The 23,122-nt window shown below is 49.4% G+C and overlaps 2 protein-coding genes across 4 annotated transcripts; both read left to right on the top strand.

The window, feature by feature from the left end:
• Nucleotides 1–2,715: 2,715 nt before the first annotated feature.
• LOC130878545 (CDGSH iron-sulfur domain-containing protein 1-like) lies at nt 2,716–3,105 on the top strand. The gene has a single exon (XM_057776570.1). It carries the CDS (start codon nt 2,716–2,718, stop codon nt 3,034–3,036), a length of 321 nt encoding a protein of 106 aa, XP_057632553.1. The 3' UTR covers nt 3,037–3,105.
• Nucleotides 3,106–12,929: 9,824 nt separating this feature from the next.
• Alox15b (arachidonate 15-lipoxygenase type B) lies at nt 12,930–21,536 on the top strand. Of its 3 annotated transcripts, XM_057775938.1 has the most exons (14): nt 12,930–13,076; nt 13,163–13,385; nt 13,632–13,713; nt 16,533–16,655; nt 16,854–16,957; nt 18,132–18,304; nt 18,511–18,657; nt 18,750–18,953; nt 19,784–19,870; nt 20,009–20,178; nt 20,350–20,471; nt 20,572–20,672; nt 20,750–20,920; nt 21,357–21,536. In XM_057775938.1, the coding sequence occupies exons 1-14, from the start codon at nt 12,930–12,932 to the stop codon at nt 21,534–21,536; spliced, it is 2,034 nt and encodes a 677-aa protein (XP_057631921.1). The 3 variants fall into 3 exon arrangements, with proteins under 3 accessions (XP_057631921.1, XP_057631922.1, XP_057631923.1); XM_057775939.1 differs by lacking the exon at nt 19,784–19,870; XM_057775940.1 differs by lacking the exons at nt 19,784–19,870; nt 20,350–20,471 and having other exon boundaries at nt 20,009–20,168; nt 20,575–20,672.
• The last annotated feature ends 1,586 nt before the right edge of the window (nt 21,537–23,122 follow it).

The raw sequence follows: 23,122 nt of genomic DNA, 5'->3' as shown, positions 1-23,122 counted from the left end.
GTTTTTGGTTCAGTCCTAACCTCCTTATGAATTCAGTTAGGAGGACCTACTGTTTAGACCTTCAGGGTACTCCCTGGAGTGGCATCAGGACATTTGTCTCTTTCTATCCATGAGGGGTTGGCTCCAGGACCTCTGACATCCAATTCTGCAAATGCTCAATCCCCTTATGTAATTACAGTGTTTGTGTAGATCCTACACATAGTGCCACATACTTCGAAGCACCTCCAGATGACTCGCAGGGTCATGGACAATGCAAATGCTATGCAGATAGTAGCCATGACAGTTTAGGAAATAATGGCAAGAAAATTCCTCTGTACGTGTTCAGGGCGGACGCAGCCACTGCAGACTAACAACATGGTTCACACAATCCAGCTGACAGGTATGGAGCTGTACATAGAAGATAATGAGAGCTGATAGGGTGTGGTCATTGGTAGAACTAGTCGGTAACTACAGATCAAGAAACGCAACAGGACCAAAGCTAGAAGACTTCATGTAAGCATGGACTTCTGGCCCGTCCCTAAGACCCAGTAAATACAGCAAAGGGTTCTTTCCTTTTCTTTGCACCAAGAGAGCAAGTCCAATCCTTTCCTATTTTGATGTTAGGCTGGACTGTAACTGACTTTGCTAAATAAAATGCTTTGGAAACAATTTTCCAGAAGAGAAAGGCCCTATGAGCCCCCAGAGCCATTCTACACACAGGAGTAAAGTCACCTCAGATATTCCTGTGGCAGCCTGTCTCTGGGTGGGAAGGCCAGCTCACAGTTCACAGAGCCCTACCCACATTGCAAAACCATGAGCAAATTCTTCAGTTCTTCTATGTTTTAAACTATTTTGTCATGGGGTAGTTTAGTTAGGTAACCAAAACTAGCATATACCACAAATTCCCAAAATAAACAAAAAATATTAAACGTCTTATAAAAAAGAGAAAATATGACAAACTGAAACATGAACAGGATATCATTTCAGAATATACACAGAACAAAACATAACTCCTGAAATTAAAAATATGATAGAAGAAATTAAAGTTGATAGAGGATTAGAAGAGATGATTAAGACAACATACTAGAAAGTAGCAAAACCCAACATGATGGAAGTGAGAGAGAAAATAAGGTGGAAAATGGAGAGTCAGGTCAGAAGACACGCCTGTCATTGGTGTTCACAGAGGGGACCCCACACAAAACACCTGTCATTGGTGCTCACAGAGGGGACCCTACAAAAAATGCCTGTCATTGGTGCTCACAGAGGGGGCCCTATACAAAATGCCCGTCATTGGTGCTCACAAGGGGACCCTACACAAAACACCTGTCATTGGTGGTCACAGAGGGGACCCTATGCAAAATGCCTGTCATTGGTGCTCACAGAGGGGACCCTACGCAAAATGCCTGTCATTGGTGCTCACAGAGGGGACCCTACACGAAAGGATAAGGATGGGAGGGCAATAATGAATGAAATCATTGAAGACATCTTCTAAATACTTCTAAACATCGTCTAAACAAGTTTCCAGACAGAAGGGCCCCACTGAGAGCACTGCCCTGAATAAACACAGCCATGGCAGGTCACATGGAAGTTATGGGTAAAGACACGATCCTCAGAGCGCCAGAAAGGATGTCAGGTCATCTGATAAGAACGAGGAACTCAGATGACCCGAGACTCACTTGAAGCAACCCTTTGAAGCAGACCAGTGTTTTCAAAATCCTGAGCAAAGTTATTTCCGAACTATTGCCAAGCATATAGGTGGTCATAGGTGTTTCTATGCACATAGCACTTACCTTCTTGTTCTTCTCTTTGCTCTTAAGAGGTGTGTTTATAGACAAAAAGAGCAAGCAAGGCAACACAGCAGAGAGGAGCATGAGAGGTTGGCGGTAGAGAAAGAGTCCAGCTGAGCAGCAAGTGAAGTTACATGGGGTGAGTGTACACTGCCCAGTGTGGGGCTGAGAACCAACTCTGGTTCTTTGAAAGAGCAGCAAGTGCTCTTAAATGCTGAGTCATCTCTCCAGTCCCTGGTTTATGCTTTAAACCTAATGCTTTAGTGTTACAGGAGGGTAGAGGCAAAGGTGTGTGTGTGTGTGTGTGTGTGTGTGTGTGTGTGTGTGTGTATAGCAACTTCCTGCGAGTTAAAACTTGGAGCTTCCTAGAAGGAAGCTCATTAAAACTCAGAAAACTTGGCTGGGTGTGGTTTAGGCATACACCTTTATTCCCCAGCACAAGGCAGGCAAAGGCAAATCTCTGTGATTTTGAGGACAGCCCGATCTTCATAGTGTGTTTTCTCCAGAACAGTAAGGGCTATGTAGAGAGACCCTATCTCATAAAATCAAACCAAAAGAAACAAAACCTTAGGAAAGTCTAAGGCAGGCTAGAAAAAAAACTCAGAAGTAAACAACTCACAAGTCTCAAGAAGTTCCTAAAACTTATCAGAAATACAAAGCCACTCCCTCTCCAGAGTTATATTAGCAATGAGGACAGCTGAGGAGAGGAGACTCTCTAACCTGTAAGTTATACACAGAGTTCCAGCTTTTATGAATCATTATCCATGCTAGGGTGGGCTTTTAGGAAGATTTTGAGTCATCCGTGTTCCTATGAGTAGCTCTTCTCGAGCTTGCCACGGCGCCTGCACAGTGACTGGAAGTGTTCCTGGAGGTTGCATCTTGCCCGGGACTCCCTCATCCCCAGCACTCATCCACGAGGTCCTGCCCCGGCCTTCTCACTGCCCACACCATGGGCCTCGGGTACAACTTCTTAGTGAGAGTTGAGTGGATTGCAGCCATGACATTTGCTGCTGGGACAGCTGCTCTCGGTTACCTGGCTTACAAAAAGTTCTATGGTAAAGATAATCGTACCAAAGCTATGGTGAACCTCCAGATCCAGAAAGACAACCCCAAGGTCGTGCACACCTTCGACATGGAGGACCTGGGAGATAAGGCCGTGTACTGCCGCTGCTGGAGGTCCAAAAAGTTTCCATTCTGTGATGGGGCTCACAAAAAACATAACGAAGAGACTGGAGACAACGTGGGACCTCTGATCATCAAGAAAAAATAAACTTAATGGACATTTTCAGTGCTGCACCCCAGAGTGTTGTGATGTCACCTGATCGTTTCATTAGAATTAATTAATTAATGAGAAAAAGTAGCTCTTCTCCATATATATATATATATAATACATGTGTGTATATAATTATTTCACTTGATGATATCATTACTTCAGTCTGTAATCAGTTCCCTATCTAGGGTGAATAGATACGTGTGTCACATCTCTGCAGGAAAAGACTCATACAGCACAGCTAGCGTCTCAATGGGGACACAACAGAACCAAAGATGAGTGAGAAAAATGATTGCAGAGTTCAGGTTTGAGGAGCAAGGCATGCCACTGAGACTGAGCAGTCTGAGGCTGGAGCATCCACAGAGGGCACTGGTTCAGCTGTCTTTCCCATGTGATGTGTGCAGTGTGCCCTTTTACTACGGTGGTGTTGCATGGGCCTTGCATGAGAAATACAACTGAGATGAAGATATTTAAAGCAGTTTGTAATGGGGGGGGGTCCCTGGATGGCAGTCTTCTATGTGGTGTGTGTCAGGTCCCAAAGAAACCCAGAACAAGTCTCACTCATTACCTGTGGCTCCTCCCAGAGCTTCTCACCTCACCCAGCCCCCTACCCCAAACCTCTCCAGCCTAGGGACTGGGCTTCCTTCCCCCAGCTTCTGATTCCTATATAATCCTGTTATTTGATCACACACTCTCTTGGTCTGCTTGTCCTATCTCCCTTCTTTCTCCCCTTTTGCTCCCCCAACACCCCATAGTTCAATCTTGACCCTTCCAGATGTATCAGGCTGAACTGTCCCTCATATCACAATAAAACCTTCTCCTCGACCATTCCTAGGAGCGGTCATGCTCTCCTTCTCATTCAGCGTGGACTAGAATGCCTGCTTGATGAGCAGGAATAGTGCAGAGATGACCTAAGAATGGTTAAAGTCCTGGGAGAAGAGCTGTAAGGGATGAGAATAGACGTCTGCCCAGAGGGACTTTGTGTAAAGGAGAAATTACAACGGGAAGGGAGACGTGCCTGGCATCTTCCACATTAGCCTTTGACTTGGAGGAGAAGTTGGATTGAGAAGAGGATGAGGTGGAGGTGCTGGGGGACTGAAAGGAACAGAGTCTAAGTTAGACCTTTGCTGGGAAGCTCCCGCTAGAAGCTGAGAGTTTGGAACCCAAGTGAGAAGTTGGATATGGAGGGAAAAGGAAGTGAGATAAAAGTGCTAAAAGATAATCCTCTCACGCCTGACCTATAACACAGAGGAAAGGAAAACCCATGGCAGATGGGGCCTTAATAACGCCCTGGTACAGGATGCCCTGGTACAGATGCCCTGGTACATGACGGAATGTCCTATCTTTGAATCGCTGTGTTGGAAAGGACTTTTAAACAAGAAATGAAGGAAGCTCTCCCAGCCTGTCCTGTACGGCTGTAGGACATGGGAGGAGATGGACAGCAGAGGAAGGACGGTCATCACTGGGGGAAGTGGGCATGCAGGAAGCAGTCTGGTCCCCAGGCTGCCAGGCCTGATAGACTGTTCCTGGAGAGTTAGAAAAGGCCAGGGCTGTGAGATGGCTCAGCGGTCCAGAACTATATGGGAAGGGGTGCAGTAAAGAAACTGTCTAAACGGCCACTCCATTGGAGGGGGGAGGGGGTATTGTGAATAAAAGAGACCACCCAGAGGCATCTGGTGAGTCCAGAACAGAGAGAAGAAAGCAGACTGGGCATGGCCAGACCTGGGGGACAAGGGAGAGAACAGTAGGGCAGCAGGAGACTGAGCACAGCGGGGCAACCGGGGGTAGGGGATCTGAGGAGAGAGGAGGGGGGCTCTCGTGGGGGCTTTGACTGAGGGGTCTGGAGACTAGCACAGACTTTGATACGCTGACAGGCTCCACAGGTGTGTGTCAAAGTCAATGAGAGCCAAATGTTCCTTCTGCTGGAGGGAGGGGAAGGGGATCCTTTTGGGGGATGGAAACCTGTTTTCCAGGTTCCCCCAGGAATGTTGGTTTTTACCTACCCTCCAGGAATCCTGTAGTACAGCTCCAGCTCCTTTCTGGGTGTATTGACCACCTGACACCTAATACAAGAATACTGGATGCCTTTGCAGCTGCCTTCAGTTTGGTTCCCAGCACCCATGTCAGGCAGGTCACAACACCTGAGACTCCAGCTCTAGGGTGTCCAGGGCTCTCCCCCAGCCTCCAGGACTCCATCACTGCTGTGCACACTCACACACTCACACAAATAAAATTTGACAAATAAATTATTTTAAGAAAAACGACCATTCTGTAAGAGCCTCAAGACCTGTATGGAGTTTTTGGTGGCTTGTTGAGCCTTTTGGTGTCACATGATCTCTATAAGGTAGGAGAGCCATTGGTGGATCCAAGTGACCTATACAAATATGGAAAGCAGGTCTGTATAAGTAGTGGTGATACAATTTAGAGGAGATAAAAGAAAAACAAGAGAGAAAGAGGTCAATCCAGGGTCACCCAGAGGCCACTATGACAGATATGTGTCAAGATGAAATTAAGGAAAAAAATCTGACCGAAATCCAAATGCTATACTAGTGAGTGTCCGGAAGGCTTCGAAGCCTGCGAGGAACAGGGCAGAGAAGGCCGTGAAAATGAAGTCTAAGCTTGTCCAGGGCGTAGGCAGCCACGTTCCCAGGGTTGGGCAGCCATGCCCCCAGGGAGTGGGCAGCCGTGACCCCTGAGTAAGCTGTGTTCATTTTCCTCCAGCAGGAAATAGGCTGGTAGTGGATATTGTTCACCTGGCCTGGGGCTATCACAGCAGATAGGTATAGTTGAGAAAGAGACAATGGGAGTGGCCACAGCTACCAAGTTTACCACCCACTGAGCTTGCTCCTGAAGCCATGACAGGGACAGCAGCCTACAGTCTGTCAGGCTAAAGGATCAACTAGAGTGGCAGGCACAAACCTGGCCCTGCTCCCCTATTAAATCTGTCAGGAGTGGAGAGATGCAGGGTAGCCCCATGGAAACATACGAAGATGAGGAAGCTCGCTGGTTCAGGGAGAACGGCTATGGAGTATGGAGAGCTAGCTGAGGTTATGCCCCCATCCAGGCCACTCTACCCAGCATGGCTCACTGCTAACCTTTAGCGTCCCCTCAGTTGTGACATCTGAGATCACTGACGCTTGGCTTGGAAAGAACAGTGAACGGACCTACAGAAATCTGTGGAAATGTTTCATTAAATGAGTGCTTTTGGCTTTTTCAAGACAGGGTTTCTCGGTAATTTTGGAGCCGGTTCTGGAACTCACTTTGTAGACCAGGCTGGCCTTAAGAGCAGAGATCCTCCTGTCTCTGCTGGGTTTAAAGGCGGGCGCAGCAAACTGAGTGTTTTAATGCTAATCTCTGGAGGTCTTAGAAAAAGACAAGCAATTTTAAAAACTCAAACTTTTTTAAAAGGTATACTGAAGAGATGGCACAGGCATGCCTCAGAGTGCTGGAGTGGGCTACTTCCCTACAAGTTGTTGGCTAGTAAGACCCCTGAGGCCCCACAAAATATTAAATAAAGTAAAAGTGATTTTGGCACTGTTGTTGACTACATGCCAGAAGATGAAAGCAAGACCCCATTGCTGAAGACGTTAGTTCAGGATCGGTGGGGGCGACGTGGAAGTAGAAGAAAGAACAGAGCAGCCTCTCCAGGGACAGATGGTCCTCTGATCAGAGCAACTGAAGGACTCCAGTCTCTCCTGGGGATGGAGACTGTGGCCAGGTGCAGGGGCTTGGACTTCATAGGGCAGACGAGGGAGCCCATGGAGGGAAGTTTATCAGTGCAGGTGTTCTCTATAGTTTCATGAATGATGCCAGCAAATGTTCTTACTGTGTTGGCTTTCCTGTCTGGCAGGTGTGCTTATCATTATCCTAAGTCAGGGGGTTATCAGCTCTCTGAGGTTCCTTGTTTTAGGGCATTAACAAAGGCATTGCATGCTTTGGTTGCAGGACACAGAAAAATAAAGTTGGGACTTGGCCGGACTCCTACCATGCTGACAGGCTGTCATAACGCTGGAAGGTGCTGTGTAGGCACCAACAGTCCTGATCAACTATGGTCTTTAAATACTATAGCACCAAAATGCCAGGCAAAGGGACCTACTAGTTCAATAGTGAGGCATGATGACCATGGACATAGCCAACAGCTTTTGATGGGAGTTAAAGCCTGCTCCGCAGAACAGAACTCAAAGATGCTGCTGCAAGCCAAGATAAAAACGTATAGCTGGGGAATACTGGGAAGACATCTGCCTTTGTTCTGTTAAATGGGAGTGATGAACCTGTCAGTCAAACCTCTAAATATTCTTGCTTACACCCATAGGTTACTGTCAGTCCCAATCTGTCAGAGGAAGAAACTGTCTTTTGAGATGATGGTTTCTTTCTCTCTTTTTTCTTTTTTCTTTCTTTCTTTTTTTTTTTTTTCGAGACAGGGTTTCTCTGTAGCTTTGGAGCCTGTCCTGGAACTAGCTCTTGTAGACCAGGCTGGCCTCGAACTCACAGAGATCTGCCTGCCTCTGCCTCCCGAGTGCTGGGATTAAAGGTGTGCGCCACCACCGCCCGGCTTCTTTTTTCTTTCTTTTTCTTTCTTTTTTTTTTTTTTGTGGTTGTTGTTTTGTTTTGGTTTGGTTTTATTTTTTTTAAGATAGGGTTTCTCTGTGTGTAGCTCTGACTGATCTGAAACTCACTATGTAGACCAGGCTGGCCTCAGATTCACAGAGATCTGCATGCCTCTGCCTCTCAAGTGCTGGAATTCTTTAATCCAAGCTACCACCACCCAGCCACAGTGATGGTTTCTGAGAACTAGTGGCTGTTGCCGTGGCATAGTGGTCTGATGCTCAGCTATAGATAGAGATCTCCATCAGTCCCCTGCAAGGCTTAGGGAACACTGTGGAAGAGGCAGCAGGAAGAGAAGAAGAGCTGGGAGGAAGAAAGGGTGGAATGTTGTGCAGCTATCTCCTTTGAGTTGAAACAGTCCATCCTGGAGGGAGCAGAGAGACTCATGGGATGTGTTTATATCATAGATATTGTAGGGCCCGAGTCGCGGGGACCCCAAGAAGACCACTAGAGACACAGACTCACTGAAATGCAAAAGCAAGGTTTAATTCTGCAAATTACAATGGGAACCTCTTCTTGCACATTGATGCAGTGGGGGCCAGAGGAGGAGTCCCACCCTTCTTAGGCAGGGTTTATAAAGGCAAAAAGCCACAAATCTATTGTTATTGTCATAAGGGGTATGGGTGTCTCTGTGATTGGCTCCGGTCTAGGGGATTTTCACTCTGCTGATGCCAACCTTCAGCAGCTGGGCTCCAGTCTAAGGAACTTCCCACTCTGCAGACAGCACCTTCAACAGCTGGGCTCCAGTCTAGGGAACTTCCCTCTCTGCTGACAGCCACCTTGGGGCCTAGCACAAAATGGATTTGGTTTTGTCCCTTTATTCCTCCCCTTTTCTTGTTGATCAACCCAATCCTGGGTCTCTTACAGTTAGTTCATAGGTATCTTCTGTCCTGAGGGGTCTACGGTTCTGAGAGCACTGCACTGTAAGTTGGATGGGCCCAATCTTTCCTTCATAAATTGGACTGGCCTATTGGGTATACATGGTCCAAAAGTCAGCAGGATCAACAAATTTACCAGGGGTTCTGTCAGAGCGGAGATGAGTGTAGTCAACCAGGGGAACTATTAAACCAGGATTCAAACCATCCTCGGTTGGCTTCCCTTTCTCTCTTTGTAAGTCCCTCTCGCATCTTGGCCATGGTATCCTTTACAAGTCCTGAATAGTCTATACAGAAACAGCATTCTTCTCCCAGGGCTGCACGCAGTCCTCCCTGTTGTAAAAGGATTAGGCCCAGTCCCCTTCTGTTTCGTAAAACCGTTTCAGCCAGTGAGGAGAGGGAGTCCTGTGAGTGGGAGACTGAGGTCTCCAGGAGTTCTGTGTCAGCATCCTTAGCTTCTCTCAAAGCAGAATGATTTCACTGTGGGACAGAAGAGAGGCAGTCCCTGTCCCCAGCTCTGCAAGGCTTGTCCCCAGGAGAATACTGAGTGTGAGGGTGCTCGTGGGCTCCCTTTTTATTCTAGTTAGACCAGCATCCTGCCCCATTCTATCTAGGAAACCTTGGTAGTCATGGTAAAGGAGCCAGGTACCAGTCTGATGAGGACACAGTAGCCTTTGGAGTCCTTTAGACCTGAAGTATGTGCACAAGGAGTTAACCCCGAGGAGCGTGCCCACCAGGTGTCATTGTGGGCATTAGGTGCTCTGCAGAGGTTGTGAATGGATAAGGTGACTTGCAAAGAAAAGCCTTGGCAGCAGGAACTTTACCTATGCAAAGCCCCTGCCCTGTTACTTGTTCCAGGGTTAGAGAGTGTGGGAATGCCAGTGACCTTCATCAGACTTAGCCGCTTCTTGAATAAGGCCCTGGACAGCGATTCCCTCATGATAAGGGGGAGCCGCATCAGAACAGAGCTAACAAGAGTTGGTTAGGGTCGGCTGTGAGGAGTTTAGAACCATATAAGTCTTAGAAGCTCCAGGAGCGGATGCTGTTCTGGCTCCAAAGGCTCGGTAATAGCTAAACTACTGGGGCTGGTGTTTTAGGTGAAAGTGAGGTTACAGCCAATTGTTTGGGCAACGGTCTCTTTGTGGGTGGGGGAGTAGGATTTGGGTCTAGTTCCTTATTGGGGCCTATTATTGCTGGTTTTATTGGCTCTATCTTAACCCGAATTACAAGGGTGAAAGGGACATGTCCCCCGTATCTATAATATATTCCACTCCAGTGTAGGCCTGATGACCATCGCGTATCCTGTTTTCCCTGATCAGTGAAAGTAATTTTTTTTTTTTTTGATTTTTGAGACAGGGTTTCTCCGTAGCTTTTTTGGTTCCTGTCCTGGAACTAGCTCTTGTAGACCAGGCTGGCCTCGAACTCACAGAGATCCGCCTGCCTCTGCCTCCCGAGTGCTGGGATTAAAGGTATGCACCACCACGGCCCGGCAGTGAAAGTAATTTTTATCTGGTCTAAGTCACCTGTCCTGCAGGGCTTGTCAGGCTGAGGAAGGTGGGGCCATATCAGATTGGTCTTACATATTTAAAAGTGTCTAAGTCTGGTCTACTTACACACTGTCTCCATTCCCCATCATTAGACGTGACACAGTACCAGCTTTTGTAGAAAGAGGATTCCAGGCCTCCGTACTCTTTCTGATGTGACCTGAGCACACGTAAAACCCATACCTCCTGGCCTCCACCTGGCCTGTTGCTCTATAGCCGCGGTTCAGATCACAAAAGCAGAGATATAGACCAGGCCACCAGATGCTCAATGGGGCCACACGGGTAGTCTTGTACAGTTTCCTATGACTCTCCATCCTCAAGGACCCAAGTCAGTTTAAAGGGTACGTGGAGGCTGACTTCTTTAGCAGGAGCAGAGGGAACCAGCATCAGCACTAAGAGGATCAGGAACAACACTCGAGCCGGACCTTTAGGGGTTGTGGGGTGTTTGGATGCCTAGCACAAAATAGAGCTGGTTTTGTCCCTTCAGATATAAACAAACTTCACAGATCCTGGAAAAATGAAGACTCCCCAGGCTCCTCCCAAGGATATAAAAACAGGAAGGACTGCGAGGAAGGAGACTCTAGTATGTTGAGGTGACTGTGAGTCATGCAGAGGGAGCCCAGGGTTCCGACCCCCATGAACTGACACCCACACTCGGGTGGGTTTGGGCACTGTAGCTGCCCTTAAGTCTGAGATCCTATAAGTAACCCCTCACCCATACTCCTTTAAGTTACCCCAGTTTGGTTCATAAAATCAGATATGATGGTATTGTTGCTCTGATCTGTTGTTAGTTCCTTATCTGCAGTGAGTAAGCATTTGTTCATATCTCCCCAGAACTCGCCTCACACAACATGGGTGTGTGTGTGTGTAGTGTGAGTGTGTGTGCATGTGTGCATGCATATGTGGGTGTGTGCATACATGTATGTGTGCGCGTGTGTGTGCATGATGTTATCCCTAGTTATTCTGTAATCTCATCAAATCTGGCCTCTACCCACCACACTACAACACTGTTCTGGGTCAGGTCACGTGTTGGGCGTGGTTTCACAGAAATAGATTGATTTATGCCAAGTCTACCAGTGATCTCAGCACTTTGGAGGGGGAGACCGGAAGATCAGGAGTTCACAGTCAGTCTAAGGCACAGGAGACCCCGTCTAACGCTCTATACCCCAAACAAGGGCTAATCCACCCATTCATTTTTATAAAGTAATATCACAAGCTCTGAGGTCTTCTGGCAAATTCAACAATTATTTCTCCACCTTCTTCTTGCCCAGTCTCCTAGCAATAAGTGACCTGACTGTCTATTCCCTTCTTGGAGCTCTGAGTCTTAAATTCTCCAGATGCCGGAGTGCTCCTGGAAGGTGATGAAGCCTTGAGAGGAGGGGCCTAGTTGGGTTTCGGTTATTAAGGGAGTACCTTTGAAGGATCTTAGCGAATTCTAGACCCTTCCTTGACTGTTTTGGTTCCCTGGTCATGAGGTGAGCATTTTTCTTCTAGCATGTACACCTACTGTGATGGCCCCAAAGCAGTAGGGACTGGGACCCCCCCAAACCACGAGCCAACATAAAGTACTTCACTTGTTATAACAACAAAAAAGTTGCTGCGACACACACTGAGTAATTTCTGCTGTTTCCACCTCTTTTGAAAAACCTCTGAACCTTCAGGCACCTAAGAGCCCACACCCCCTGCCCTTTTCCAGCTCTATTCTCTGTTAGCCCGTGGCTCAGACATCCCTGTGGTGACTTCTAGGTACACACCCTTCCGTGATCACTAGCCCTGATATTTAATGGGCACCTAAACATTGTTTCCAGATCAGAACCCCCAAATCTGTTAGTTTCCTAAAAACAAACAAACAAAACAAAACAAAACCCCTCTATCTACAGCTTCCTTTTGACACTTCTCACTCATTAAACTTCTGCCTTACTCTTCTCCAGTGACCTCGGGGCACAGCACATTCCCCCAACAGGAAACCGTCCTCCCTAGACACACCCATTTATAAAGACATATTTTTAATTTATTGCTGAGATTTTCACATACGCATACAATGTATTTTGATCATGTCCACTCCTATCTCCCCTCTCCAACTCTCCCTGAATTTCCCCCATGCCACCTCCCATCTTCACCTTCTCTTCTTTTTTAACAATAACCCACTTAGTTCAATTAGCGCTGCCACACACACACACACACACACACACACACACACACACACGTGTGCCCTCGGCTCACCTGCCACCTCCTCTGGGTCTCTGAGGCCTTTTCTCTCCATCCCAATTTGTCAAGCTCTCGCTTCAGCAATGTCCGATGTTTTTTCCCAGCATTCATTAGCATCTAAATTTCTAATGCATACTGAATTTGAATGTTTTTCCCCCTTGTGCTTGGCTTTAACAAGCATCCAGGCAAAGGTAGAATCTTGCTTGAATCTGTGTCGGCAGCATCTAACAGTCCCAGCACTGTGATGGCTCTCAAAAGTATTTATTAAAAGAAATGAAGGGATGCATGTAGCCGAAGAAGAGTTATGGGAACCGGCAGAGTGGATCCTGCACATACATTTAAATCTAAGCCGGCTCATAAATAACTTCAATAGCTGTACTCCACAACCCAATTCCATCTCGAACTTGCCCTGGGGATCCGAGTCACTCCCCTGTCCCAAGTGCCACTCACTGTCACTCCAGGTTTCAGTCTCTCAGCCCAGCTCCTCCCTGCCCTAATTCTGGTGGTGCTGTTTCTGGTGGCAATGAAACCAAAAAGGAATTCAGTGGCAGCAAACACGTTTCCCCTTAACCTGGCATGGTGGGCGGGGCATGCCTGAGGTAGAGTCACCCAGCCTGGTAGTCCGTCCACCTCGCAGTAGAGAGCCAGACTGGTTAAGAGTATGACTAAATTCAGGGTGAGAGTATCCACCGGGGAGGCTTGTGGGGCTGGCACCTGGGACAAGGTGTCTGTCAGCATCGTGGGGACCCAGGGAGAGAGCCCTTTCGTGCCTTTGGACCGTCTGGGCAAGGAGTTCACTGCCGGTGCTGTGAGTGTTTGGGGGAGCGGGCAGTGGCGAGGGTGGAGGAGGGGGCCGGAGGGACCACCCTCGGCATACTAAACATTCCTTCCTAGGAAGAGGACTTCGAGGTGACGCTCCCCCAGGATGTTGGCGCTGTCCTGATGCTGCGCATACACAAGGCACCCCCGAAGCTGCCCCTCCCGCTTGGGTCCCTCCGGCCTGACGCCTGGTTCTGCCGCTGGTTCCAGCTAGAGTGGCTGCCCGGGGCTGCACTCCGCTTCCCGTGCTATCAGTGGCTGGAAGGGGAGGGGGACCTGGTGCTGCGAGAGGGAGCAGGTGAGGAGGCCAAAGAACTGACTGAGGCTACTGCAGGGGCTCAGCAGTGTGGAGGAGGCTAGGGTTGGGACTGGAGTGCGGCGAACTGGTGTGAACACTAGGAAGGGGCAGAGGGGGGAGGGAGGATGGGGACTACGCTGCTGGTCCCTCGGGTGAAGGGACCAGTGGGTGGGCGATAGTAGAAGGGAGAACATTTGGAGCCAGAGGTCAGGAGAGTATCATTTCAATCCACGTTCCCACCCACAGCCAAGGTCTCCCAGGAAGACCACCACCCTGCGCTCCAGCACCAGCGTCAAGAAGAGCTGAAGGCCAGGAAGGAGATGTACAGGTGAAGAGGGAGCTAGCCATTCTTACAAAAGGACTCACTTAGGAGTGGGAAGCCGCCAAAACAAGGACTAACTTTGAGTCTGGACCCCAGGCCCAGCGGCGTTAGCAACAGTGGGCACCTGCGACTCACAGGCCCTCTGACTCTAAACTTGTGGTTGAGCAGGGAAACTCTTACCAAACCTTTCGGGTGACTCTGGCAACCACTCCAGTTTGCAAACTACTGCTCTAACTAGCCATGCCCTGTGGCTTACTCCTTCTCCACATTGAGGCTGTGGTTTTGTTTCTCTTTCTCTCACCTGTTAGGTGCTTGCATTCTCTCATAAACACGGGCGGAACTCCAGACATTTCCTGGGGAACTCGGAACACGCCCCTAGAAATGAGACACCCCCAGATGGGGGTGCTTTCTCTATTGTCTGCTCAGTGCAAAGAGTCAGAGGGGAGAAGAGCTACCTAAATGCTGTGCTCTGAGAAGGTGGGAATTGCAAAGGAATGAGGGGCCCTGAGAAGTAAAGTCAGCAACTGTACTCGGGTGGACATTCTCAAAAGAGCTTGGTGCTCTTAATCTTGGCTGCTCCCCAAGTCCTGGGCTGCTGGCTTTTGCCCCAGGTCTCTGGAGACCAAGCAAGCATCGACTCATCTGTGTCCTGGTGAGTCTACATTTGTCATGAAAGCCATGACAGTAAATCTCACAGAGACACCCAGGCGGGAGAGGGCAGATAGTGAAATCTTCCTCATCCTTGATGATGCAGTGTTAGGGAAATCATTCAATCTCTTTGATCTTTATTTTCTTTTTATTTGGGTTGTTAGGGAAAACAAATGAGAAGCAGTTAAGAACATAGCTAATAAAACCTGGGAGTGTAATTCTGTACCCAGTCAAGGCTCTGGGCTTGTCCTTCAGTAATGCAGTTATTATAAAAAGAAAAAACAGGGCTGGGGTACAGCTCAGTTAGTAGAGCACTTGCCTAAACAAGAAACCTCTAATTTGATCACCAACAGCACAGAAAGCAGATATGGTGATATCTGTAAATTGGAAGCAGGAGCATCAGAAGTTCAAGGTCACCCCTGGCTGTACTGTGAACACAGGGCTTAGTGTATGTGAGACCCTGCCATCCTTCCCGAAAACAAAAACAAAACAAAAAGCCACTCGGCAACAAAAACTCTAAACTCTGAGTAAAAGTGTGTAGTTGGTGTTATTCCTGTGTCTGTCTCTCTGTCTGGGTCCTTAATATTATAAATAAAGTGAGGTTTCAAACCCCAGCATGACCACCGTCTGGGTGCCAGCTAGAGAAGGCAGGCTCTCAGCCGACCTCATGCCACTGAGACCCTGCTGTCTACCCAGAGATCCCAGATGAATCAAGTACAGAGTTGTTTGAGACAGAGTTTGGCCACCATCTGGTGGCAGTATACTTTCATTGCAAACTGTCCTTTGATGTCAGAAGCTCAATCTAAAGGTTTTTTCATTATTAAATTGTTTAGTTTTGATACTGTGGATTAAACCCACGTACTTTGCATTCTAAGTAAGCACACATTCGTGATTTATATCCCCAGTCCTTTTATTTTTTTATTTTTATTTATTTTTTAAAAGTTTATGCCTGGTGGTGGTGGTACGCACCTTTAATCCCAGCACTTGGGAGGCAGAGGCAGGCAGATCACTGAGTTCAAGGCCAGCCTGGTCTGTAGAGTGAGTTCCGGGACATCCAAGGCTACACAGAGAAACCCTGTCTTGAACCCACCCTGCCGAATTGTAATTACATTTTTCTTACAAGTGTATGTCTGTGTGTGCAGAATATATGATGTTCATATGGAGATCAAAAGGTGACTTGCAGAGATTGGCTCTCTCCTGCCATGTGGGACCTAGAGATTGACCCCAGGTTGCTAGGTTGAAAGTAAGCAGCAATTTTTAATATCTATTTTTATTTATTTATTTTTTTACTGGTGATTGAACCTAGGGCTTTGTGCATGCTAGGCAAGCGCTCTGCTGCTGAAGTGTGTCCCCAGCCCTGGGAAAGCTTCCACATGTAGAGAAAGGGCCTCCCACATCGGCTTCAACTCCCACAAGCTATTTCCTGAGCAATCCCAAAAGCTTGTTCAGCTTGTTGGGACCGAATGTTACTATTCCACCGAAAGGTCTCTGGTTGTGGCTTGCATGATCGTGGGCCTTAAAGCCAGCCGCCTTAGGCCAGAGTGGAGTAAACGGATAGCTCCCCAAGCTGTGGAAGCTGAGCAGAGTGCCTCTATATGGGATGTCTGCCAAAGCAACTGACTCCTTGGGGCTAACCCAGCTCAGGACCGCATCCCTTCCCAAGATGCATCTCCATTAGACTCCAGGTACTTCAAACAGATTACAAGCAGGTGTGTCAGCAGAACTCAGAGTACTTGCAGAAGTACTAACAGGGAAAATAGCTACCTATCAGGCCATGAGCCGAGGCGATTCCCTCCCATTTCTGGATGCTTTTCTCCTCCCCTCTCCTCAGCTCTCCCTCCATCCTTGTCTCTCTTCCTCCTTCCCCTGCTTTCCTGATTTCCAGCTCCCAGCATTCACATCCTATAATCCAGATACTTAAGACCCCGTCCATCCATTTGGCTCAGCTCCACCCTCAAATTCCTTAAGGGGAACTCTAATTGACTCAGAAGTCTCCTGTGGGGACAGGTGGCTTACATAAAACCCAGTGAGCATGGGGGAAGTGTCTCAGGGAGGTCCCTGTTGGCAGAATGAGGCTAGCTGTGGCCCTGGGCCGCCTGGGGACAAGACGCTTCGGTTTCCATCCAAGGGCTCCCCGCAAAGCCTTTAGCTGATCATTTGCCTCTCACCCACTCCAGCTGGAAGACTTACGCTGACGGCTGGCCTCGCTGCCTTGACCACGCGACTGTGAAAGACCTGGACCTCAACATCAAGTACTCCGCGGCCAAGAATGCCACATTCTACTTTAAAGTTCATTCTGCGTGAGGATGCCACACTGCTCGTTGTCCCCACCTCTCTTCTATTCAGCTCCCTACCTCAGTATAGATACTGCTCACTCAGTCCTGCTCAAGGCGTAGTTCCCTGTTCCACAGGACAAAGGCTGCCTTGGGGCACATCGGGCAGACAGGGGAGGGTCTCCTGGAGCCCTGTGCCTTCTCACACTTCACGTGTCCCGTCAGGTTTACAGAGCTGAAAATCAAAGGGTTCCTGGACCGCACAGGACTCTGGAGGAGTCTGAGGGAGATGAGAAGGATGTTTAACTTCCACAAGACTCCTGCGGCAGGTGAGGCCCTGGGCCACAATCCAGACCTCTTTCTGGGACATCAGTCCCCATCACCACCAGGAGGCTCGTAACGAATGAGCACTTCACCTCGTGGCTTTAAGCAATCTCCTTGTCCTTTCTACTAGACCTTAAAGTACCCCCCAGAGACAAAAGAAGTGGTAGGCAGAAGGGACCCTGACCTAATCCAACAGTTGTCCAGATAACTGTGACCATCTGTGTCTGTGGACAAAGGACTCACGGCGAAGTTAGGCTGTGGTTACTAATAAGACTCAAAACCACATTATTAATGTTCTTGGAAGATGTACTTATTGGCTTCAGAAATGGGTAAAGGGGGACCCACCCTAGCTTTCAGGGCACCCTAGAAAGCTCTCATGGGGGGGGGGGGTTAAGTGAGTATTAACACTGAGGGTAAGGCTAGGGCAGAGAGTGCTCCAGGGCTGGGGGAACAGAGAGATGAAGGCCCTGAAGATGGAAGAATAGGGCACCCATTAGAGGAAGAAGTTGCTGAGGCCCGCGTGGACTGAGCAAGGGAAGGAAAGTCAGGGAGAAGTCGTGCCCATGCTTGTGTGGACTGCGGTGGGCTGGATACTCTCCTAGGCACAACGCAAGGCCAGTGAGTGGCGGCCAGCTGGGGAACACTGGGTGGGTTGGCGGCCTAAGGACAAGCACGGAGATTGGCCATGGGGCTCCAGCTGAGGTCAGCATGGGAAGGTGGCTTCATCATCACACACGGCTGTGGCTGCGTAGCAGTGAAGTGGACAGAAGGGCCAAGAGACACCAAGGATGGCGAGTTCATAGGACTTAGTGGGAGGGAAAGAAAGTTGCTTCCTACGGAGTTTCTGGGCTCTGCTATGGACAGTCAAATAGAGAGACATGCCATTCCTTGGGATGCCAGGAAGGGGGTGGAGGCTGAGCTGAAGGAAGAACCCACACTTGGGATGCATTTGAGCCTGGCGAGTCCCCCGGGATGGTATCGGGGAGATGGTATGATGATGGGCTGAGACCAAGAGTTGATCTCTAGTGAACAGGCAGTAACCAGAGCCAAGGGGTCAGGAGGCCACTGTGAGGGATGAGAGGTACCCAGGATGGACGAGAGGGAATTTCATCATTCAAGGAAGGAAAATAGCTGTATGAGCTGTGGTGACTGGTCCCCATGTCCCCCACCCTCCTGCAGAGTATGTGTTCGCGCACTGGCAGGAAGACGCCTTCTTTGCCTCCCAGTTCCTAAATGGCCTCAACCCGGTCCTCATCCGCCGCTGTCACAGCCTCCCAAAGAACTTTCCAGTCACTGATGAAATGGTGGCTCCAGTGCTGGGCCCTGGGACCAGTCTGCAGGCTGAACTGGAGGTGGGCATAGACTGCAAGCCCTGCCAACCTACACGAGTTTCTTCGCGCTCATCCCCCTATTAGAGACAGAGGGGACAACCATGTGTTACCTAACAAGAACAACCTCTCTCAGAATGCACTCCCCTGGCAATCCTGGGTCTTTTTCTTTCTGCCTGCCACCTCCTTTAGAAAGCCAGGTACAATCATGGCTCCTCTTTGTCCTGCAGAAGGGCTCCCTGTTCTTGGTGGATCATGGCATCCTTTCTGGAGTCCAAACCAATGTCATCAATGGAAAGCCTCAGTTCTCCGCAGCCCCAATGACCCTGTTATACCAGCGCTCAGGGTCTGGGCCCCTGCTCCCCCTCGCCATCCAGGTCTGTAAGAAGGCAGGAAACAGGGGGAGGGTCCCACTGAGTGATTGACAGACACTGACACTGCCTTCCTCCCTGCTGGCCCTACCCACCAGCTCAAACAGACCCCGGGACCCGACAACCCCATCTTCCTGCCCAGCGATGACAAGTGGGACTGGCTACTGGCCAAGACCTGGGTGCGCAACGCCGAGTTTTCTGTCCACGAGGCCCTCACGCATCTGCTGCATGCGCACCTGCTGCCGGAAGTCTTTGCCCTGGCCATGCTGCGGCAGCTGCCCCACTGCCACCCTCTCTTCAAGGTCAGTGACTCAACAAGTCGGCCCAAGCCAGGCGTGCCGGTGCATGCCTTTAATCCTAGCACTTAGAGAGCTGAGGCATGAGGATCTCTATGAGTTTGGGACCTGCCTGATGGATATAGCATAGTGTCGGGACAGCCAAGACTACTACATGGAGAGGTCCTATCACAGAACAAGCTGGCTCCATCCATAACCCGGCCTGCAACCAAGTCTGTGGAGCTCCGGGTTTTATCCTGTACCCTGTAGTGTCTCTTCCTGGTGGTCTTTCCTCAGGTGGCCTTACCCTTCCAGGCTTGGATGCAGGACCCCCACTCTGACTGAAAAACATAGAGTAGGGTCTACAACCAAAGCCTAGGAGAATATCTAAGCTGAAATCAGAAAGTGTAAGCAGCCATGGAGGTGGGGGGAGGACCTTCTCCGAGACGTCTTAACTTAATGAAAGAAACAAATGTATCTATCTTGTGAAGGCCCACAGGCCCTGCCTGCTCTATGCTCTTCAGTCGGACTGTGGCTCCCAGCAACTGGTTCCCAGACATAGGCTAAGAGGGACAACTCCACATTGCCAGGCCCCAGCCCTGCCCCAGGGATAGGAAACCCCGGGAAGTTTCCAAAGTCCTCATTTGGCAAAAAGATCTGATGTTCAGAGGGACAAAAAGGTCTGCCTGAAGACAGAGGACAAAATGCTGTGGGATCTTGCGCTCATCCCTGGGCATAAAGTACCGTCACAAACTACAGCTCCTGGCCTTGCTTCCTCTTTCTGTGCTACTCACAGGGTGGGTGGCTTTGTGGGGGTAGGTCTCGGCTTCCCCAGCTTTACCGTCTCCTACTTGCAGCTGCTGATTCCCCACATTCGGTACACACTACACATCAACACGCTTGCCCGCAAGCTGCTCATCGCCCCTGGGCAGGTGGTGGACAGGGTAAGCTATGCCTTTGGCAGGAGGAAATTCTTCAGTTGGAAGAATCTGGAATTGTGGGGTGGGAGTGTCTCTGCTTCCCTAACACCAGCTTGCCCCTGCTTTTGAAGCAAGGTTCTGATGCGCAGTTCTTTCCCTTAGTCCACAGGCCTCGGCATCGGAGGATTCTCTGAGCTGATAAAGAGAAACATGGAGCAGTTGAACTATTCTGTCCTGTGCTTCCCTGAAGATATCCGAGCCCGAGACGTGGAGGACATCCGGGGCTACTATTACCGGGATGATGGGATGCAGATCTGGGGGGCGATAAAGAGGTGAGGGAACCATCCCCAGGAAGCCACAGGGGCGGGGGAGGCAGGAAGACTGGGCGGGAGATGGACCGCCCTGGAGAGGGGAGGAGGCTGGCCTGCCTGACACTGGACAAGGAAGCTTCTCGGCGTGGGGCGAGTTTGGAGCCAGTGACTGAATCCAGCTGCATCTTGTAGCTTTGTCTCTGAGATAGTCAGCATCTACTACCCAAGTGATGTGTCTGTTCGAGAGGACCAAGAGCTGCAGGCCTGGGTGAAGGAGATCTTCTCTGAGGGCTTCCTCAGCCGAGAAAGTTCAGGTACAGGGACCTCAGCCCTTGGGCCCAGCCCCACCCTCTGGCCTCTCTATGAGGTCCTAAGATCCCCAGAAGCCCCCACCCCAGCCCAGCTTTCCCACAGGTATGCCCTCCTTGTTGGATACCCAAGAAGCCCTGGTGCAGTATGTCACGATGGTGATATTCACCTGTTCAGCCAGGCACACAGCAGTCAGTGCAGGCCAGGTAAGGGATGATCGGGGCGAAAGGCATTGCCATGGAGAGGCCAGAGTCTTGTTCTCACTTATCCCCTCTGCCTTCAGTTTGACTCTTGTGTTTGGATGCCCAACCTGCCGCCTACCATGCAGCTACCACCACCTACTTCCAAAGGCCAGGCTCGGCCCGAGAGTTTCATAGCCACTCTCCCGCCAGTCAACGCCACCTGTGACGTCATCATTGCCCTCTGGATGCTAAGCAAGGAGCCCGGAGACCGAGTAAGTGTGGAGGTCGGAGGCAGGTCAGGCCAGGCTGGATAGGAAGTACATGTTGTTTCCCCTCCCTGGACCAAACTCAACCCCGACATCGAGCCCCCCACACCCTCGCACCTCACTAGAAGGGAAGACATGTGACCCTTGGCCATCTCACAGTGAGGATCAAATGTCCAAATCAGATGACAAAAACTGTCGCTCTCAGCAGTGACAGCAACATGGCACTAAATGTTCCTTTAAATATTCAAATTAAATGGTCAAAGAACTTACAGATCACTGTCACTTGGGAAAATGTTTAGAAAAGGGACAGGGAGAAGCTCGACCAAAGAGTGTGCAAGGTGACTGGGTCGGGAGACAAGCTGTGACTATAACCAGCTCAGGTGGGTTGCGGCTGCTCAGAAGGTGAGGACCTCAACAGCTCTACCCTGTGATTGGTCCCCAGAGGCCTCTGGGCCACTATCCAGATGAATACTTCACAGAGGATGCCCCACGGCGAAGTATGGCTGCCTTCCAGAGACAGCTGATCCAGATCTCTAAGGGGATTGCGGGGCGGAACCGAGGCCTGGCACTGCCCTATACCTACCTGGACCCTCCTCTTATTGAGAACAGCGTCTCTATCTAAAATCCTGGAGAAGAGGGTCCTGTGCGACCTACAGACCCCTTGGCCATATCACTCCAAGCTGAGTGTTACCCAGAGAAAAGTGTCTTTCAAAATGTATGGGTCCCCAGGTGCTTCTCCAGGACAGCCAGGCCCCATCTAACTCACCTGTGAAACACAACTACACAACTAATAAAACCAAAGCAGACAAACCCAAACTCCTGCAGAAGACAGTACCTCACAGGACAGGGACACCGGAATGTTTGCAAACACCGAGGCTCAGCTCTGATCAAGGGGTTTGCGAGTTCTCTTTGTTCGTGTCCCATTAACCATGGACTGTCACAGAAGCACAGAATCCTGTCCCACTGCCCACAGTCAACGAGACCTCACAGTCATCACCTCAGACAGGCTTCTCGACAAAACAGGAAGCAGACGGAACAAAACCACCAAGAGTGCCATTGTCACCTACAGGCTGGCCTTAAAAATGAACAGAACACTGAGAAGGGCTTACCAAGAGGTGGGCCGCCACCTACAGGCTCACCTTGAATAGAACACTAAGAAGGGGTCATTGGAGGTCAGGAACAAAAAGGATGGGCTGAACACATGGCTCTGTGGTTAAGAGCACTGACTGCTCTTCCAGAGGACCAGGATGGCTCATAACTGTGTGTAATTCCAATTCCAGGGGATCAAACACCCTTTTCTGGCCACCAGGCATGCAGGCAAAATATCCATATACATAAAAATTGGGTTTGGGATTTTTGTTCTTAAAAGAGGAGGTTAGACTTCCTCGAGCCATTTCTAGCCCACTGCTTCTTCAAGACTTCCCCAAAGTGGACTGGAAAGCAGGTCCCGTTTCCAGAGAATTAGGAATATGAACACACCTCTAATGCTTTGCCCTCGAGATTCCATCTTCATTCTGGATTCCCAATATTTCATATACACTCTCTGGTTCTGGTTGTTTGTTTGTTTGTTTGCCTTTGTTCTTGTTTTTTTCTGGCGCAGACTCTGAACACTACCAAAGTAACAAATGAGCCATTTTGAAGTCACCTAGTGACTTTCATCTCTTATATTACAGGCATCAAAGTTCTGGGTCTTCGGTTTCATACAATTTTATGAAACAGTACTCAAAATGTAACATTTACACTTGGGCTGGGTGGTCCAGTGGTTAAGAGCACTTGTTGCTCTTCCAGAAAACCCAGGTTCAATTGGTTCAGTTCCCAGCACCCATGTCAGGTGGAACCTCTTCTGGCCTTGGCAGGCACGGGCACTCCTGTACACATACACACATAAATTATATATATAATATAATATTTACATGTATACACTATTTACATGAACCCAGTCATTGCATCCAGTAGACCCAGCTTCAGAAAGGGTCGTGTGGTCCACCAGACAGCCTTGACCCCTCAGAAAGGGTCGTGTGGTCCACCAGACAGCCTTGACCCCTCAGAAAGGGTCATGTGTTCTACCAGACAGCCTTGAACTGCTCCTTCTCCATTGATGATGCTTTGCCAAGAGTTATTCAGAGTTATGCCTCTCTCACACCATTTTACTCTCTATTGACAAGCAAGCCCTGAGGCAGGAGAGCTGGCTCAGTGGTTAACAGTGTG

The sequence above is a fragment of the Chionomys nivalis genome, chromosome 7, assembly GCF_950005125.1.
Source record: "Chionomys nivalis chromosome 7, mChiNiv1.1, whole genome shotgun sequence".
Classification (NCBI taxonomy): domain Eukaryota; kingdom Metazoa; phylum Chordata; class Mammalia; order Rodentia; family Cricetidae; genus Chionomys; species Chionomys nivalis.
The sequence above is the reverse complement of the archived record's forward strand: the minus strand, read 5'-3'. Positions and strand labels throughout refer to the sequence as shown.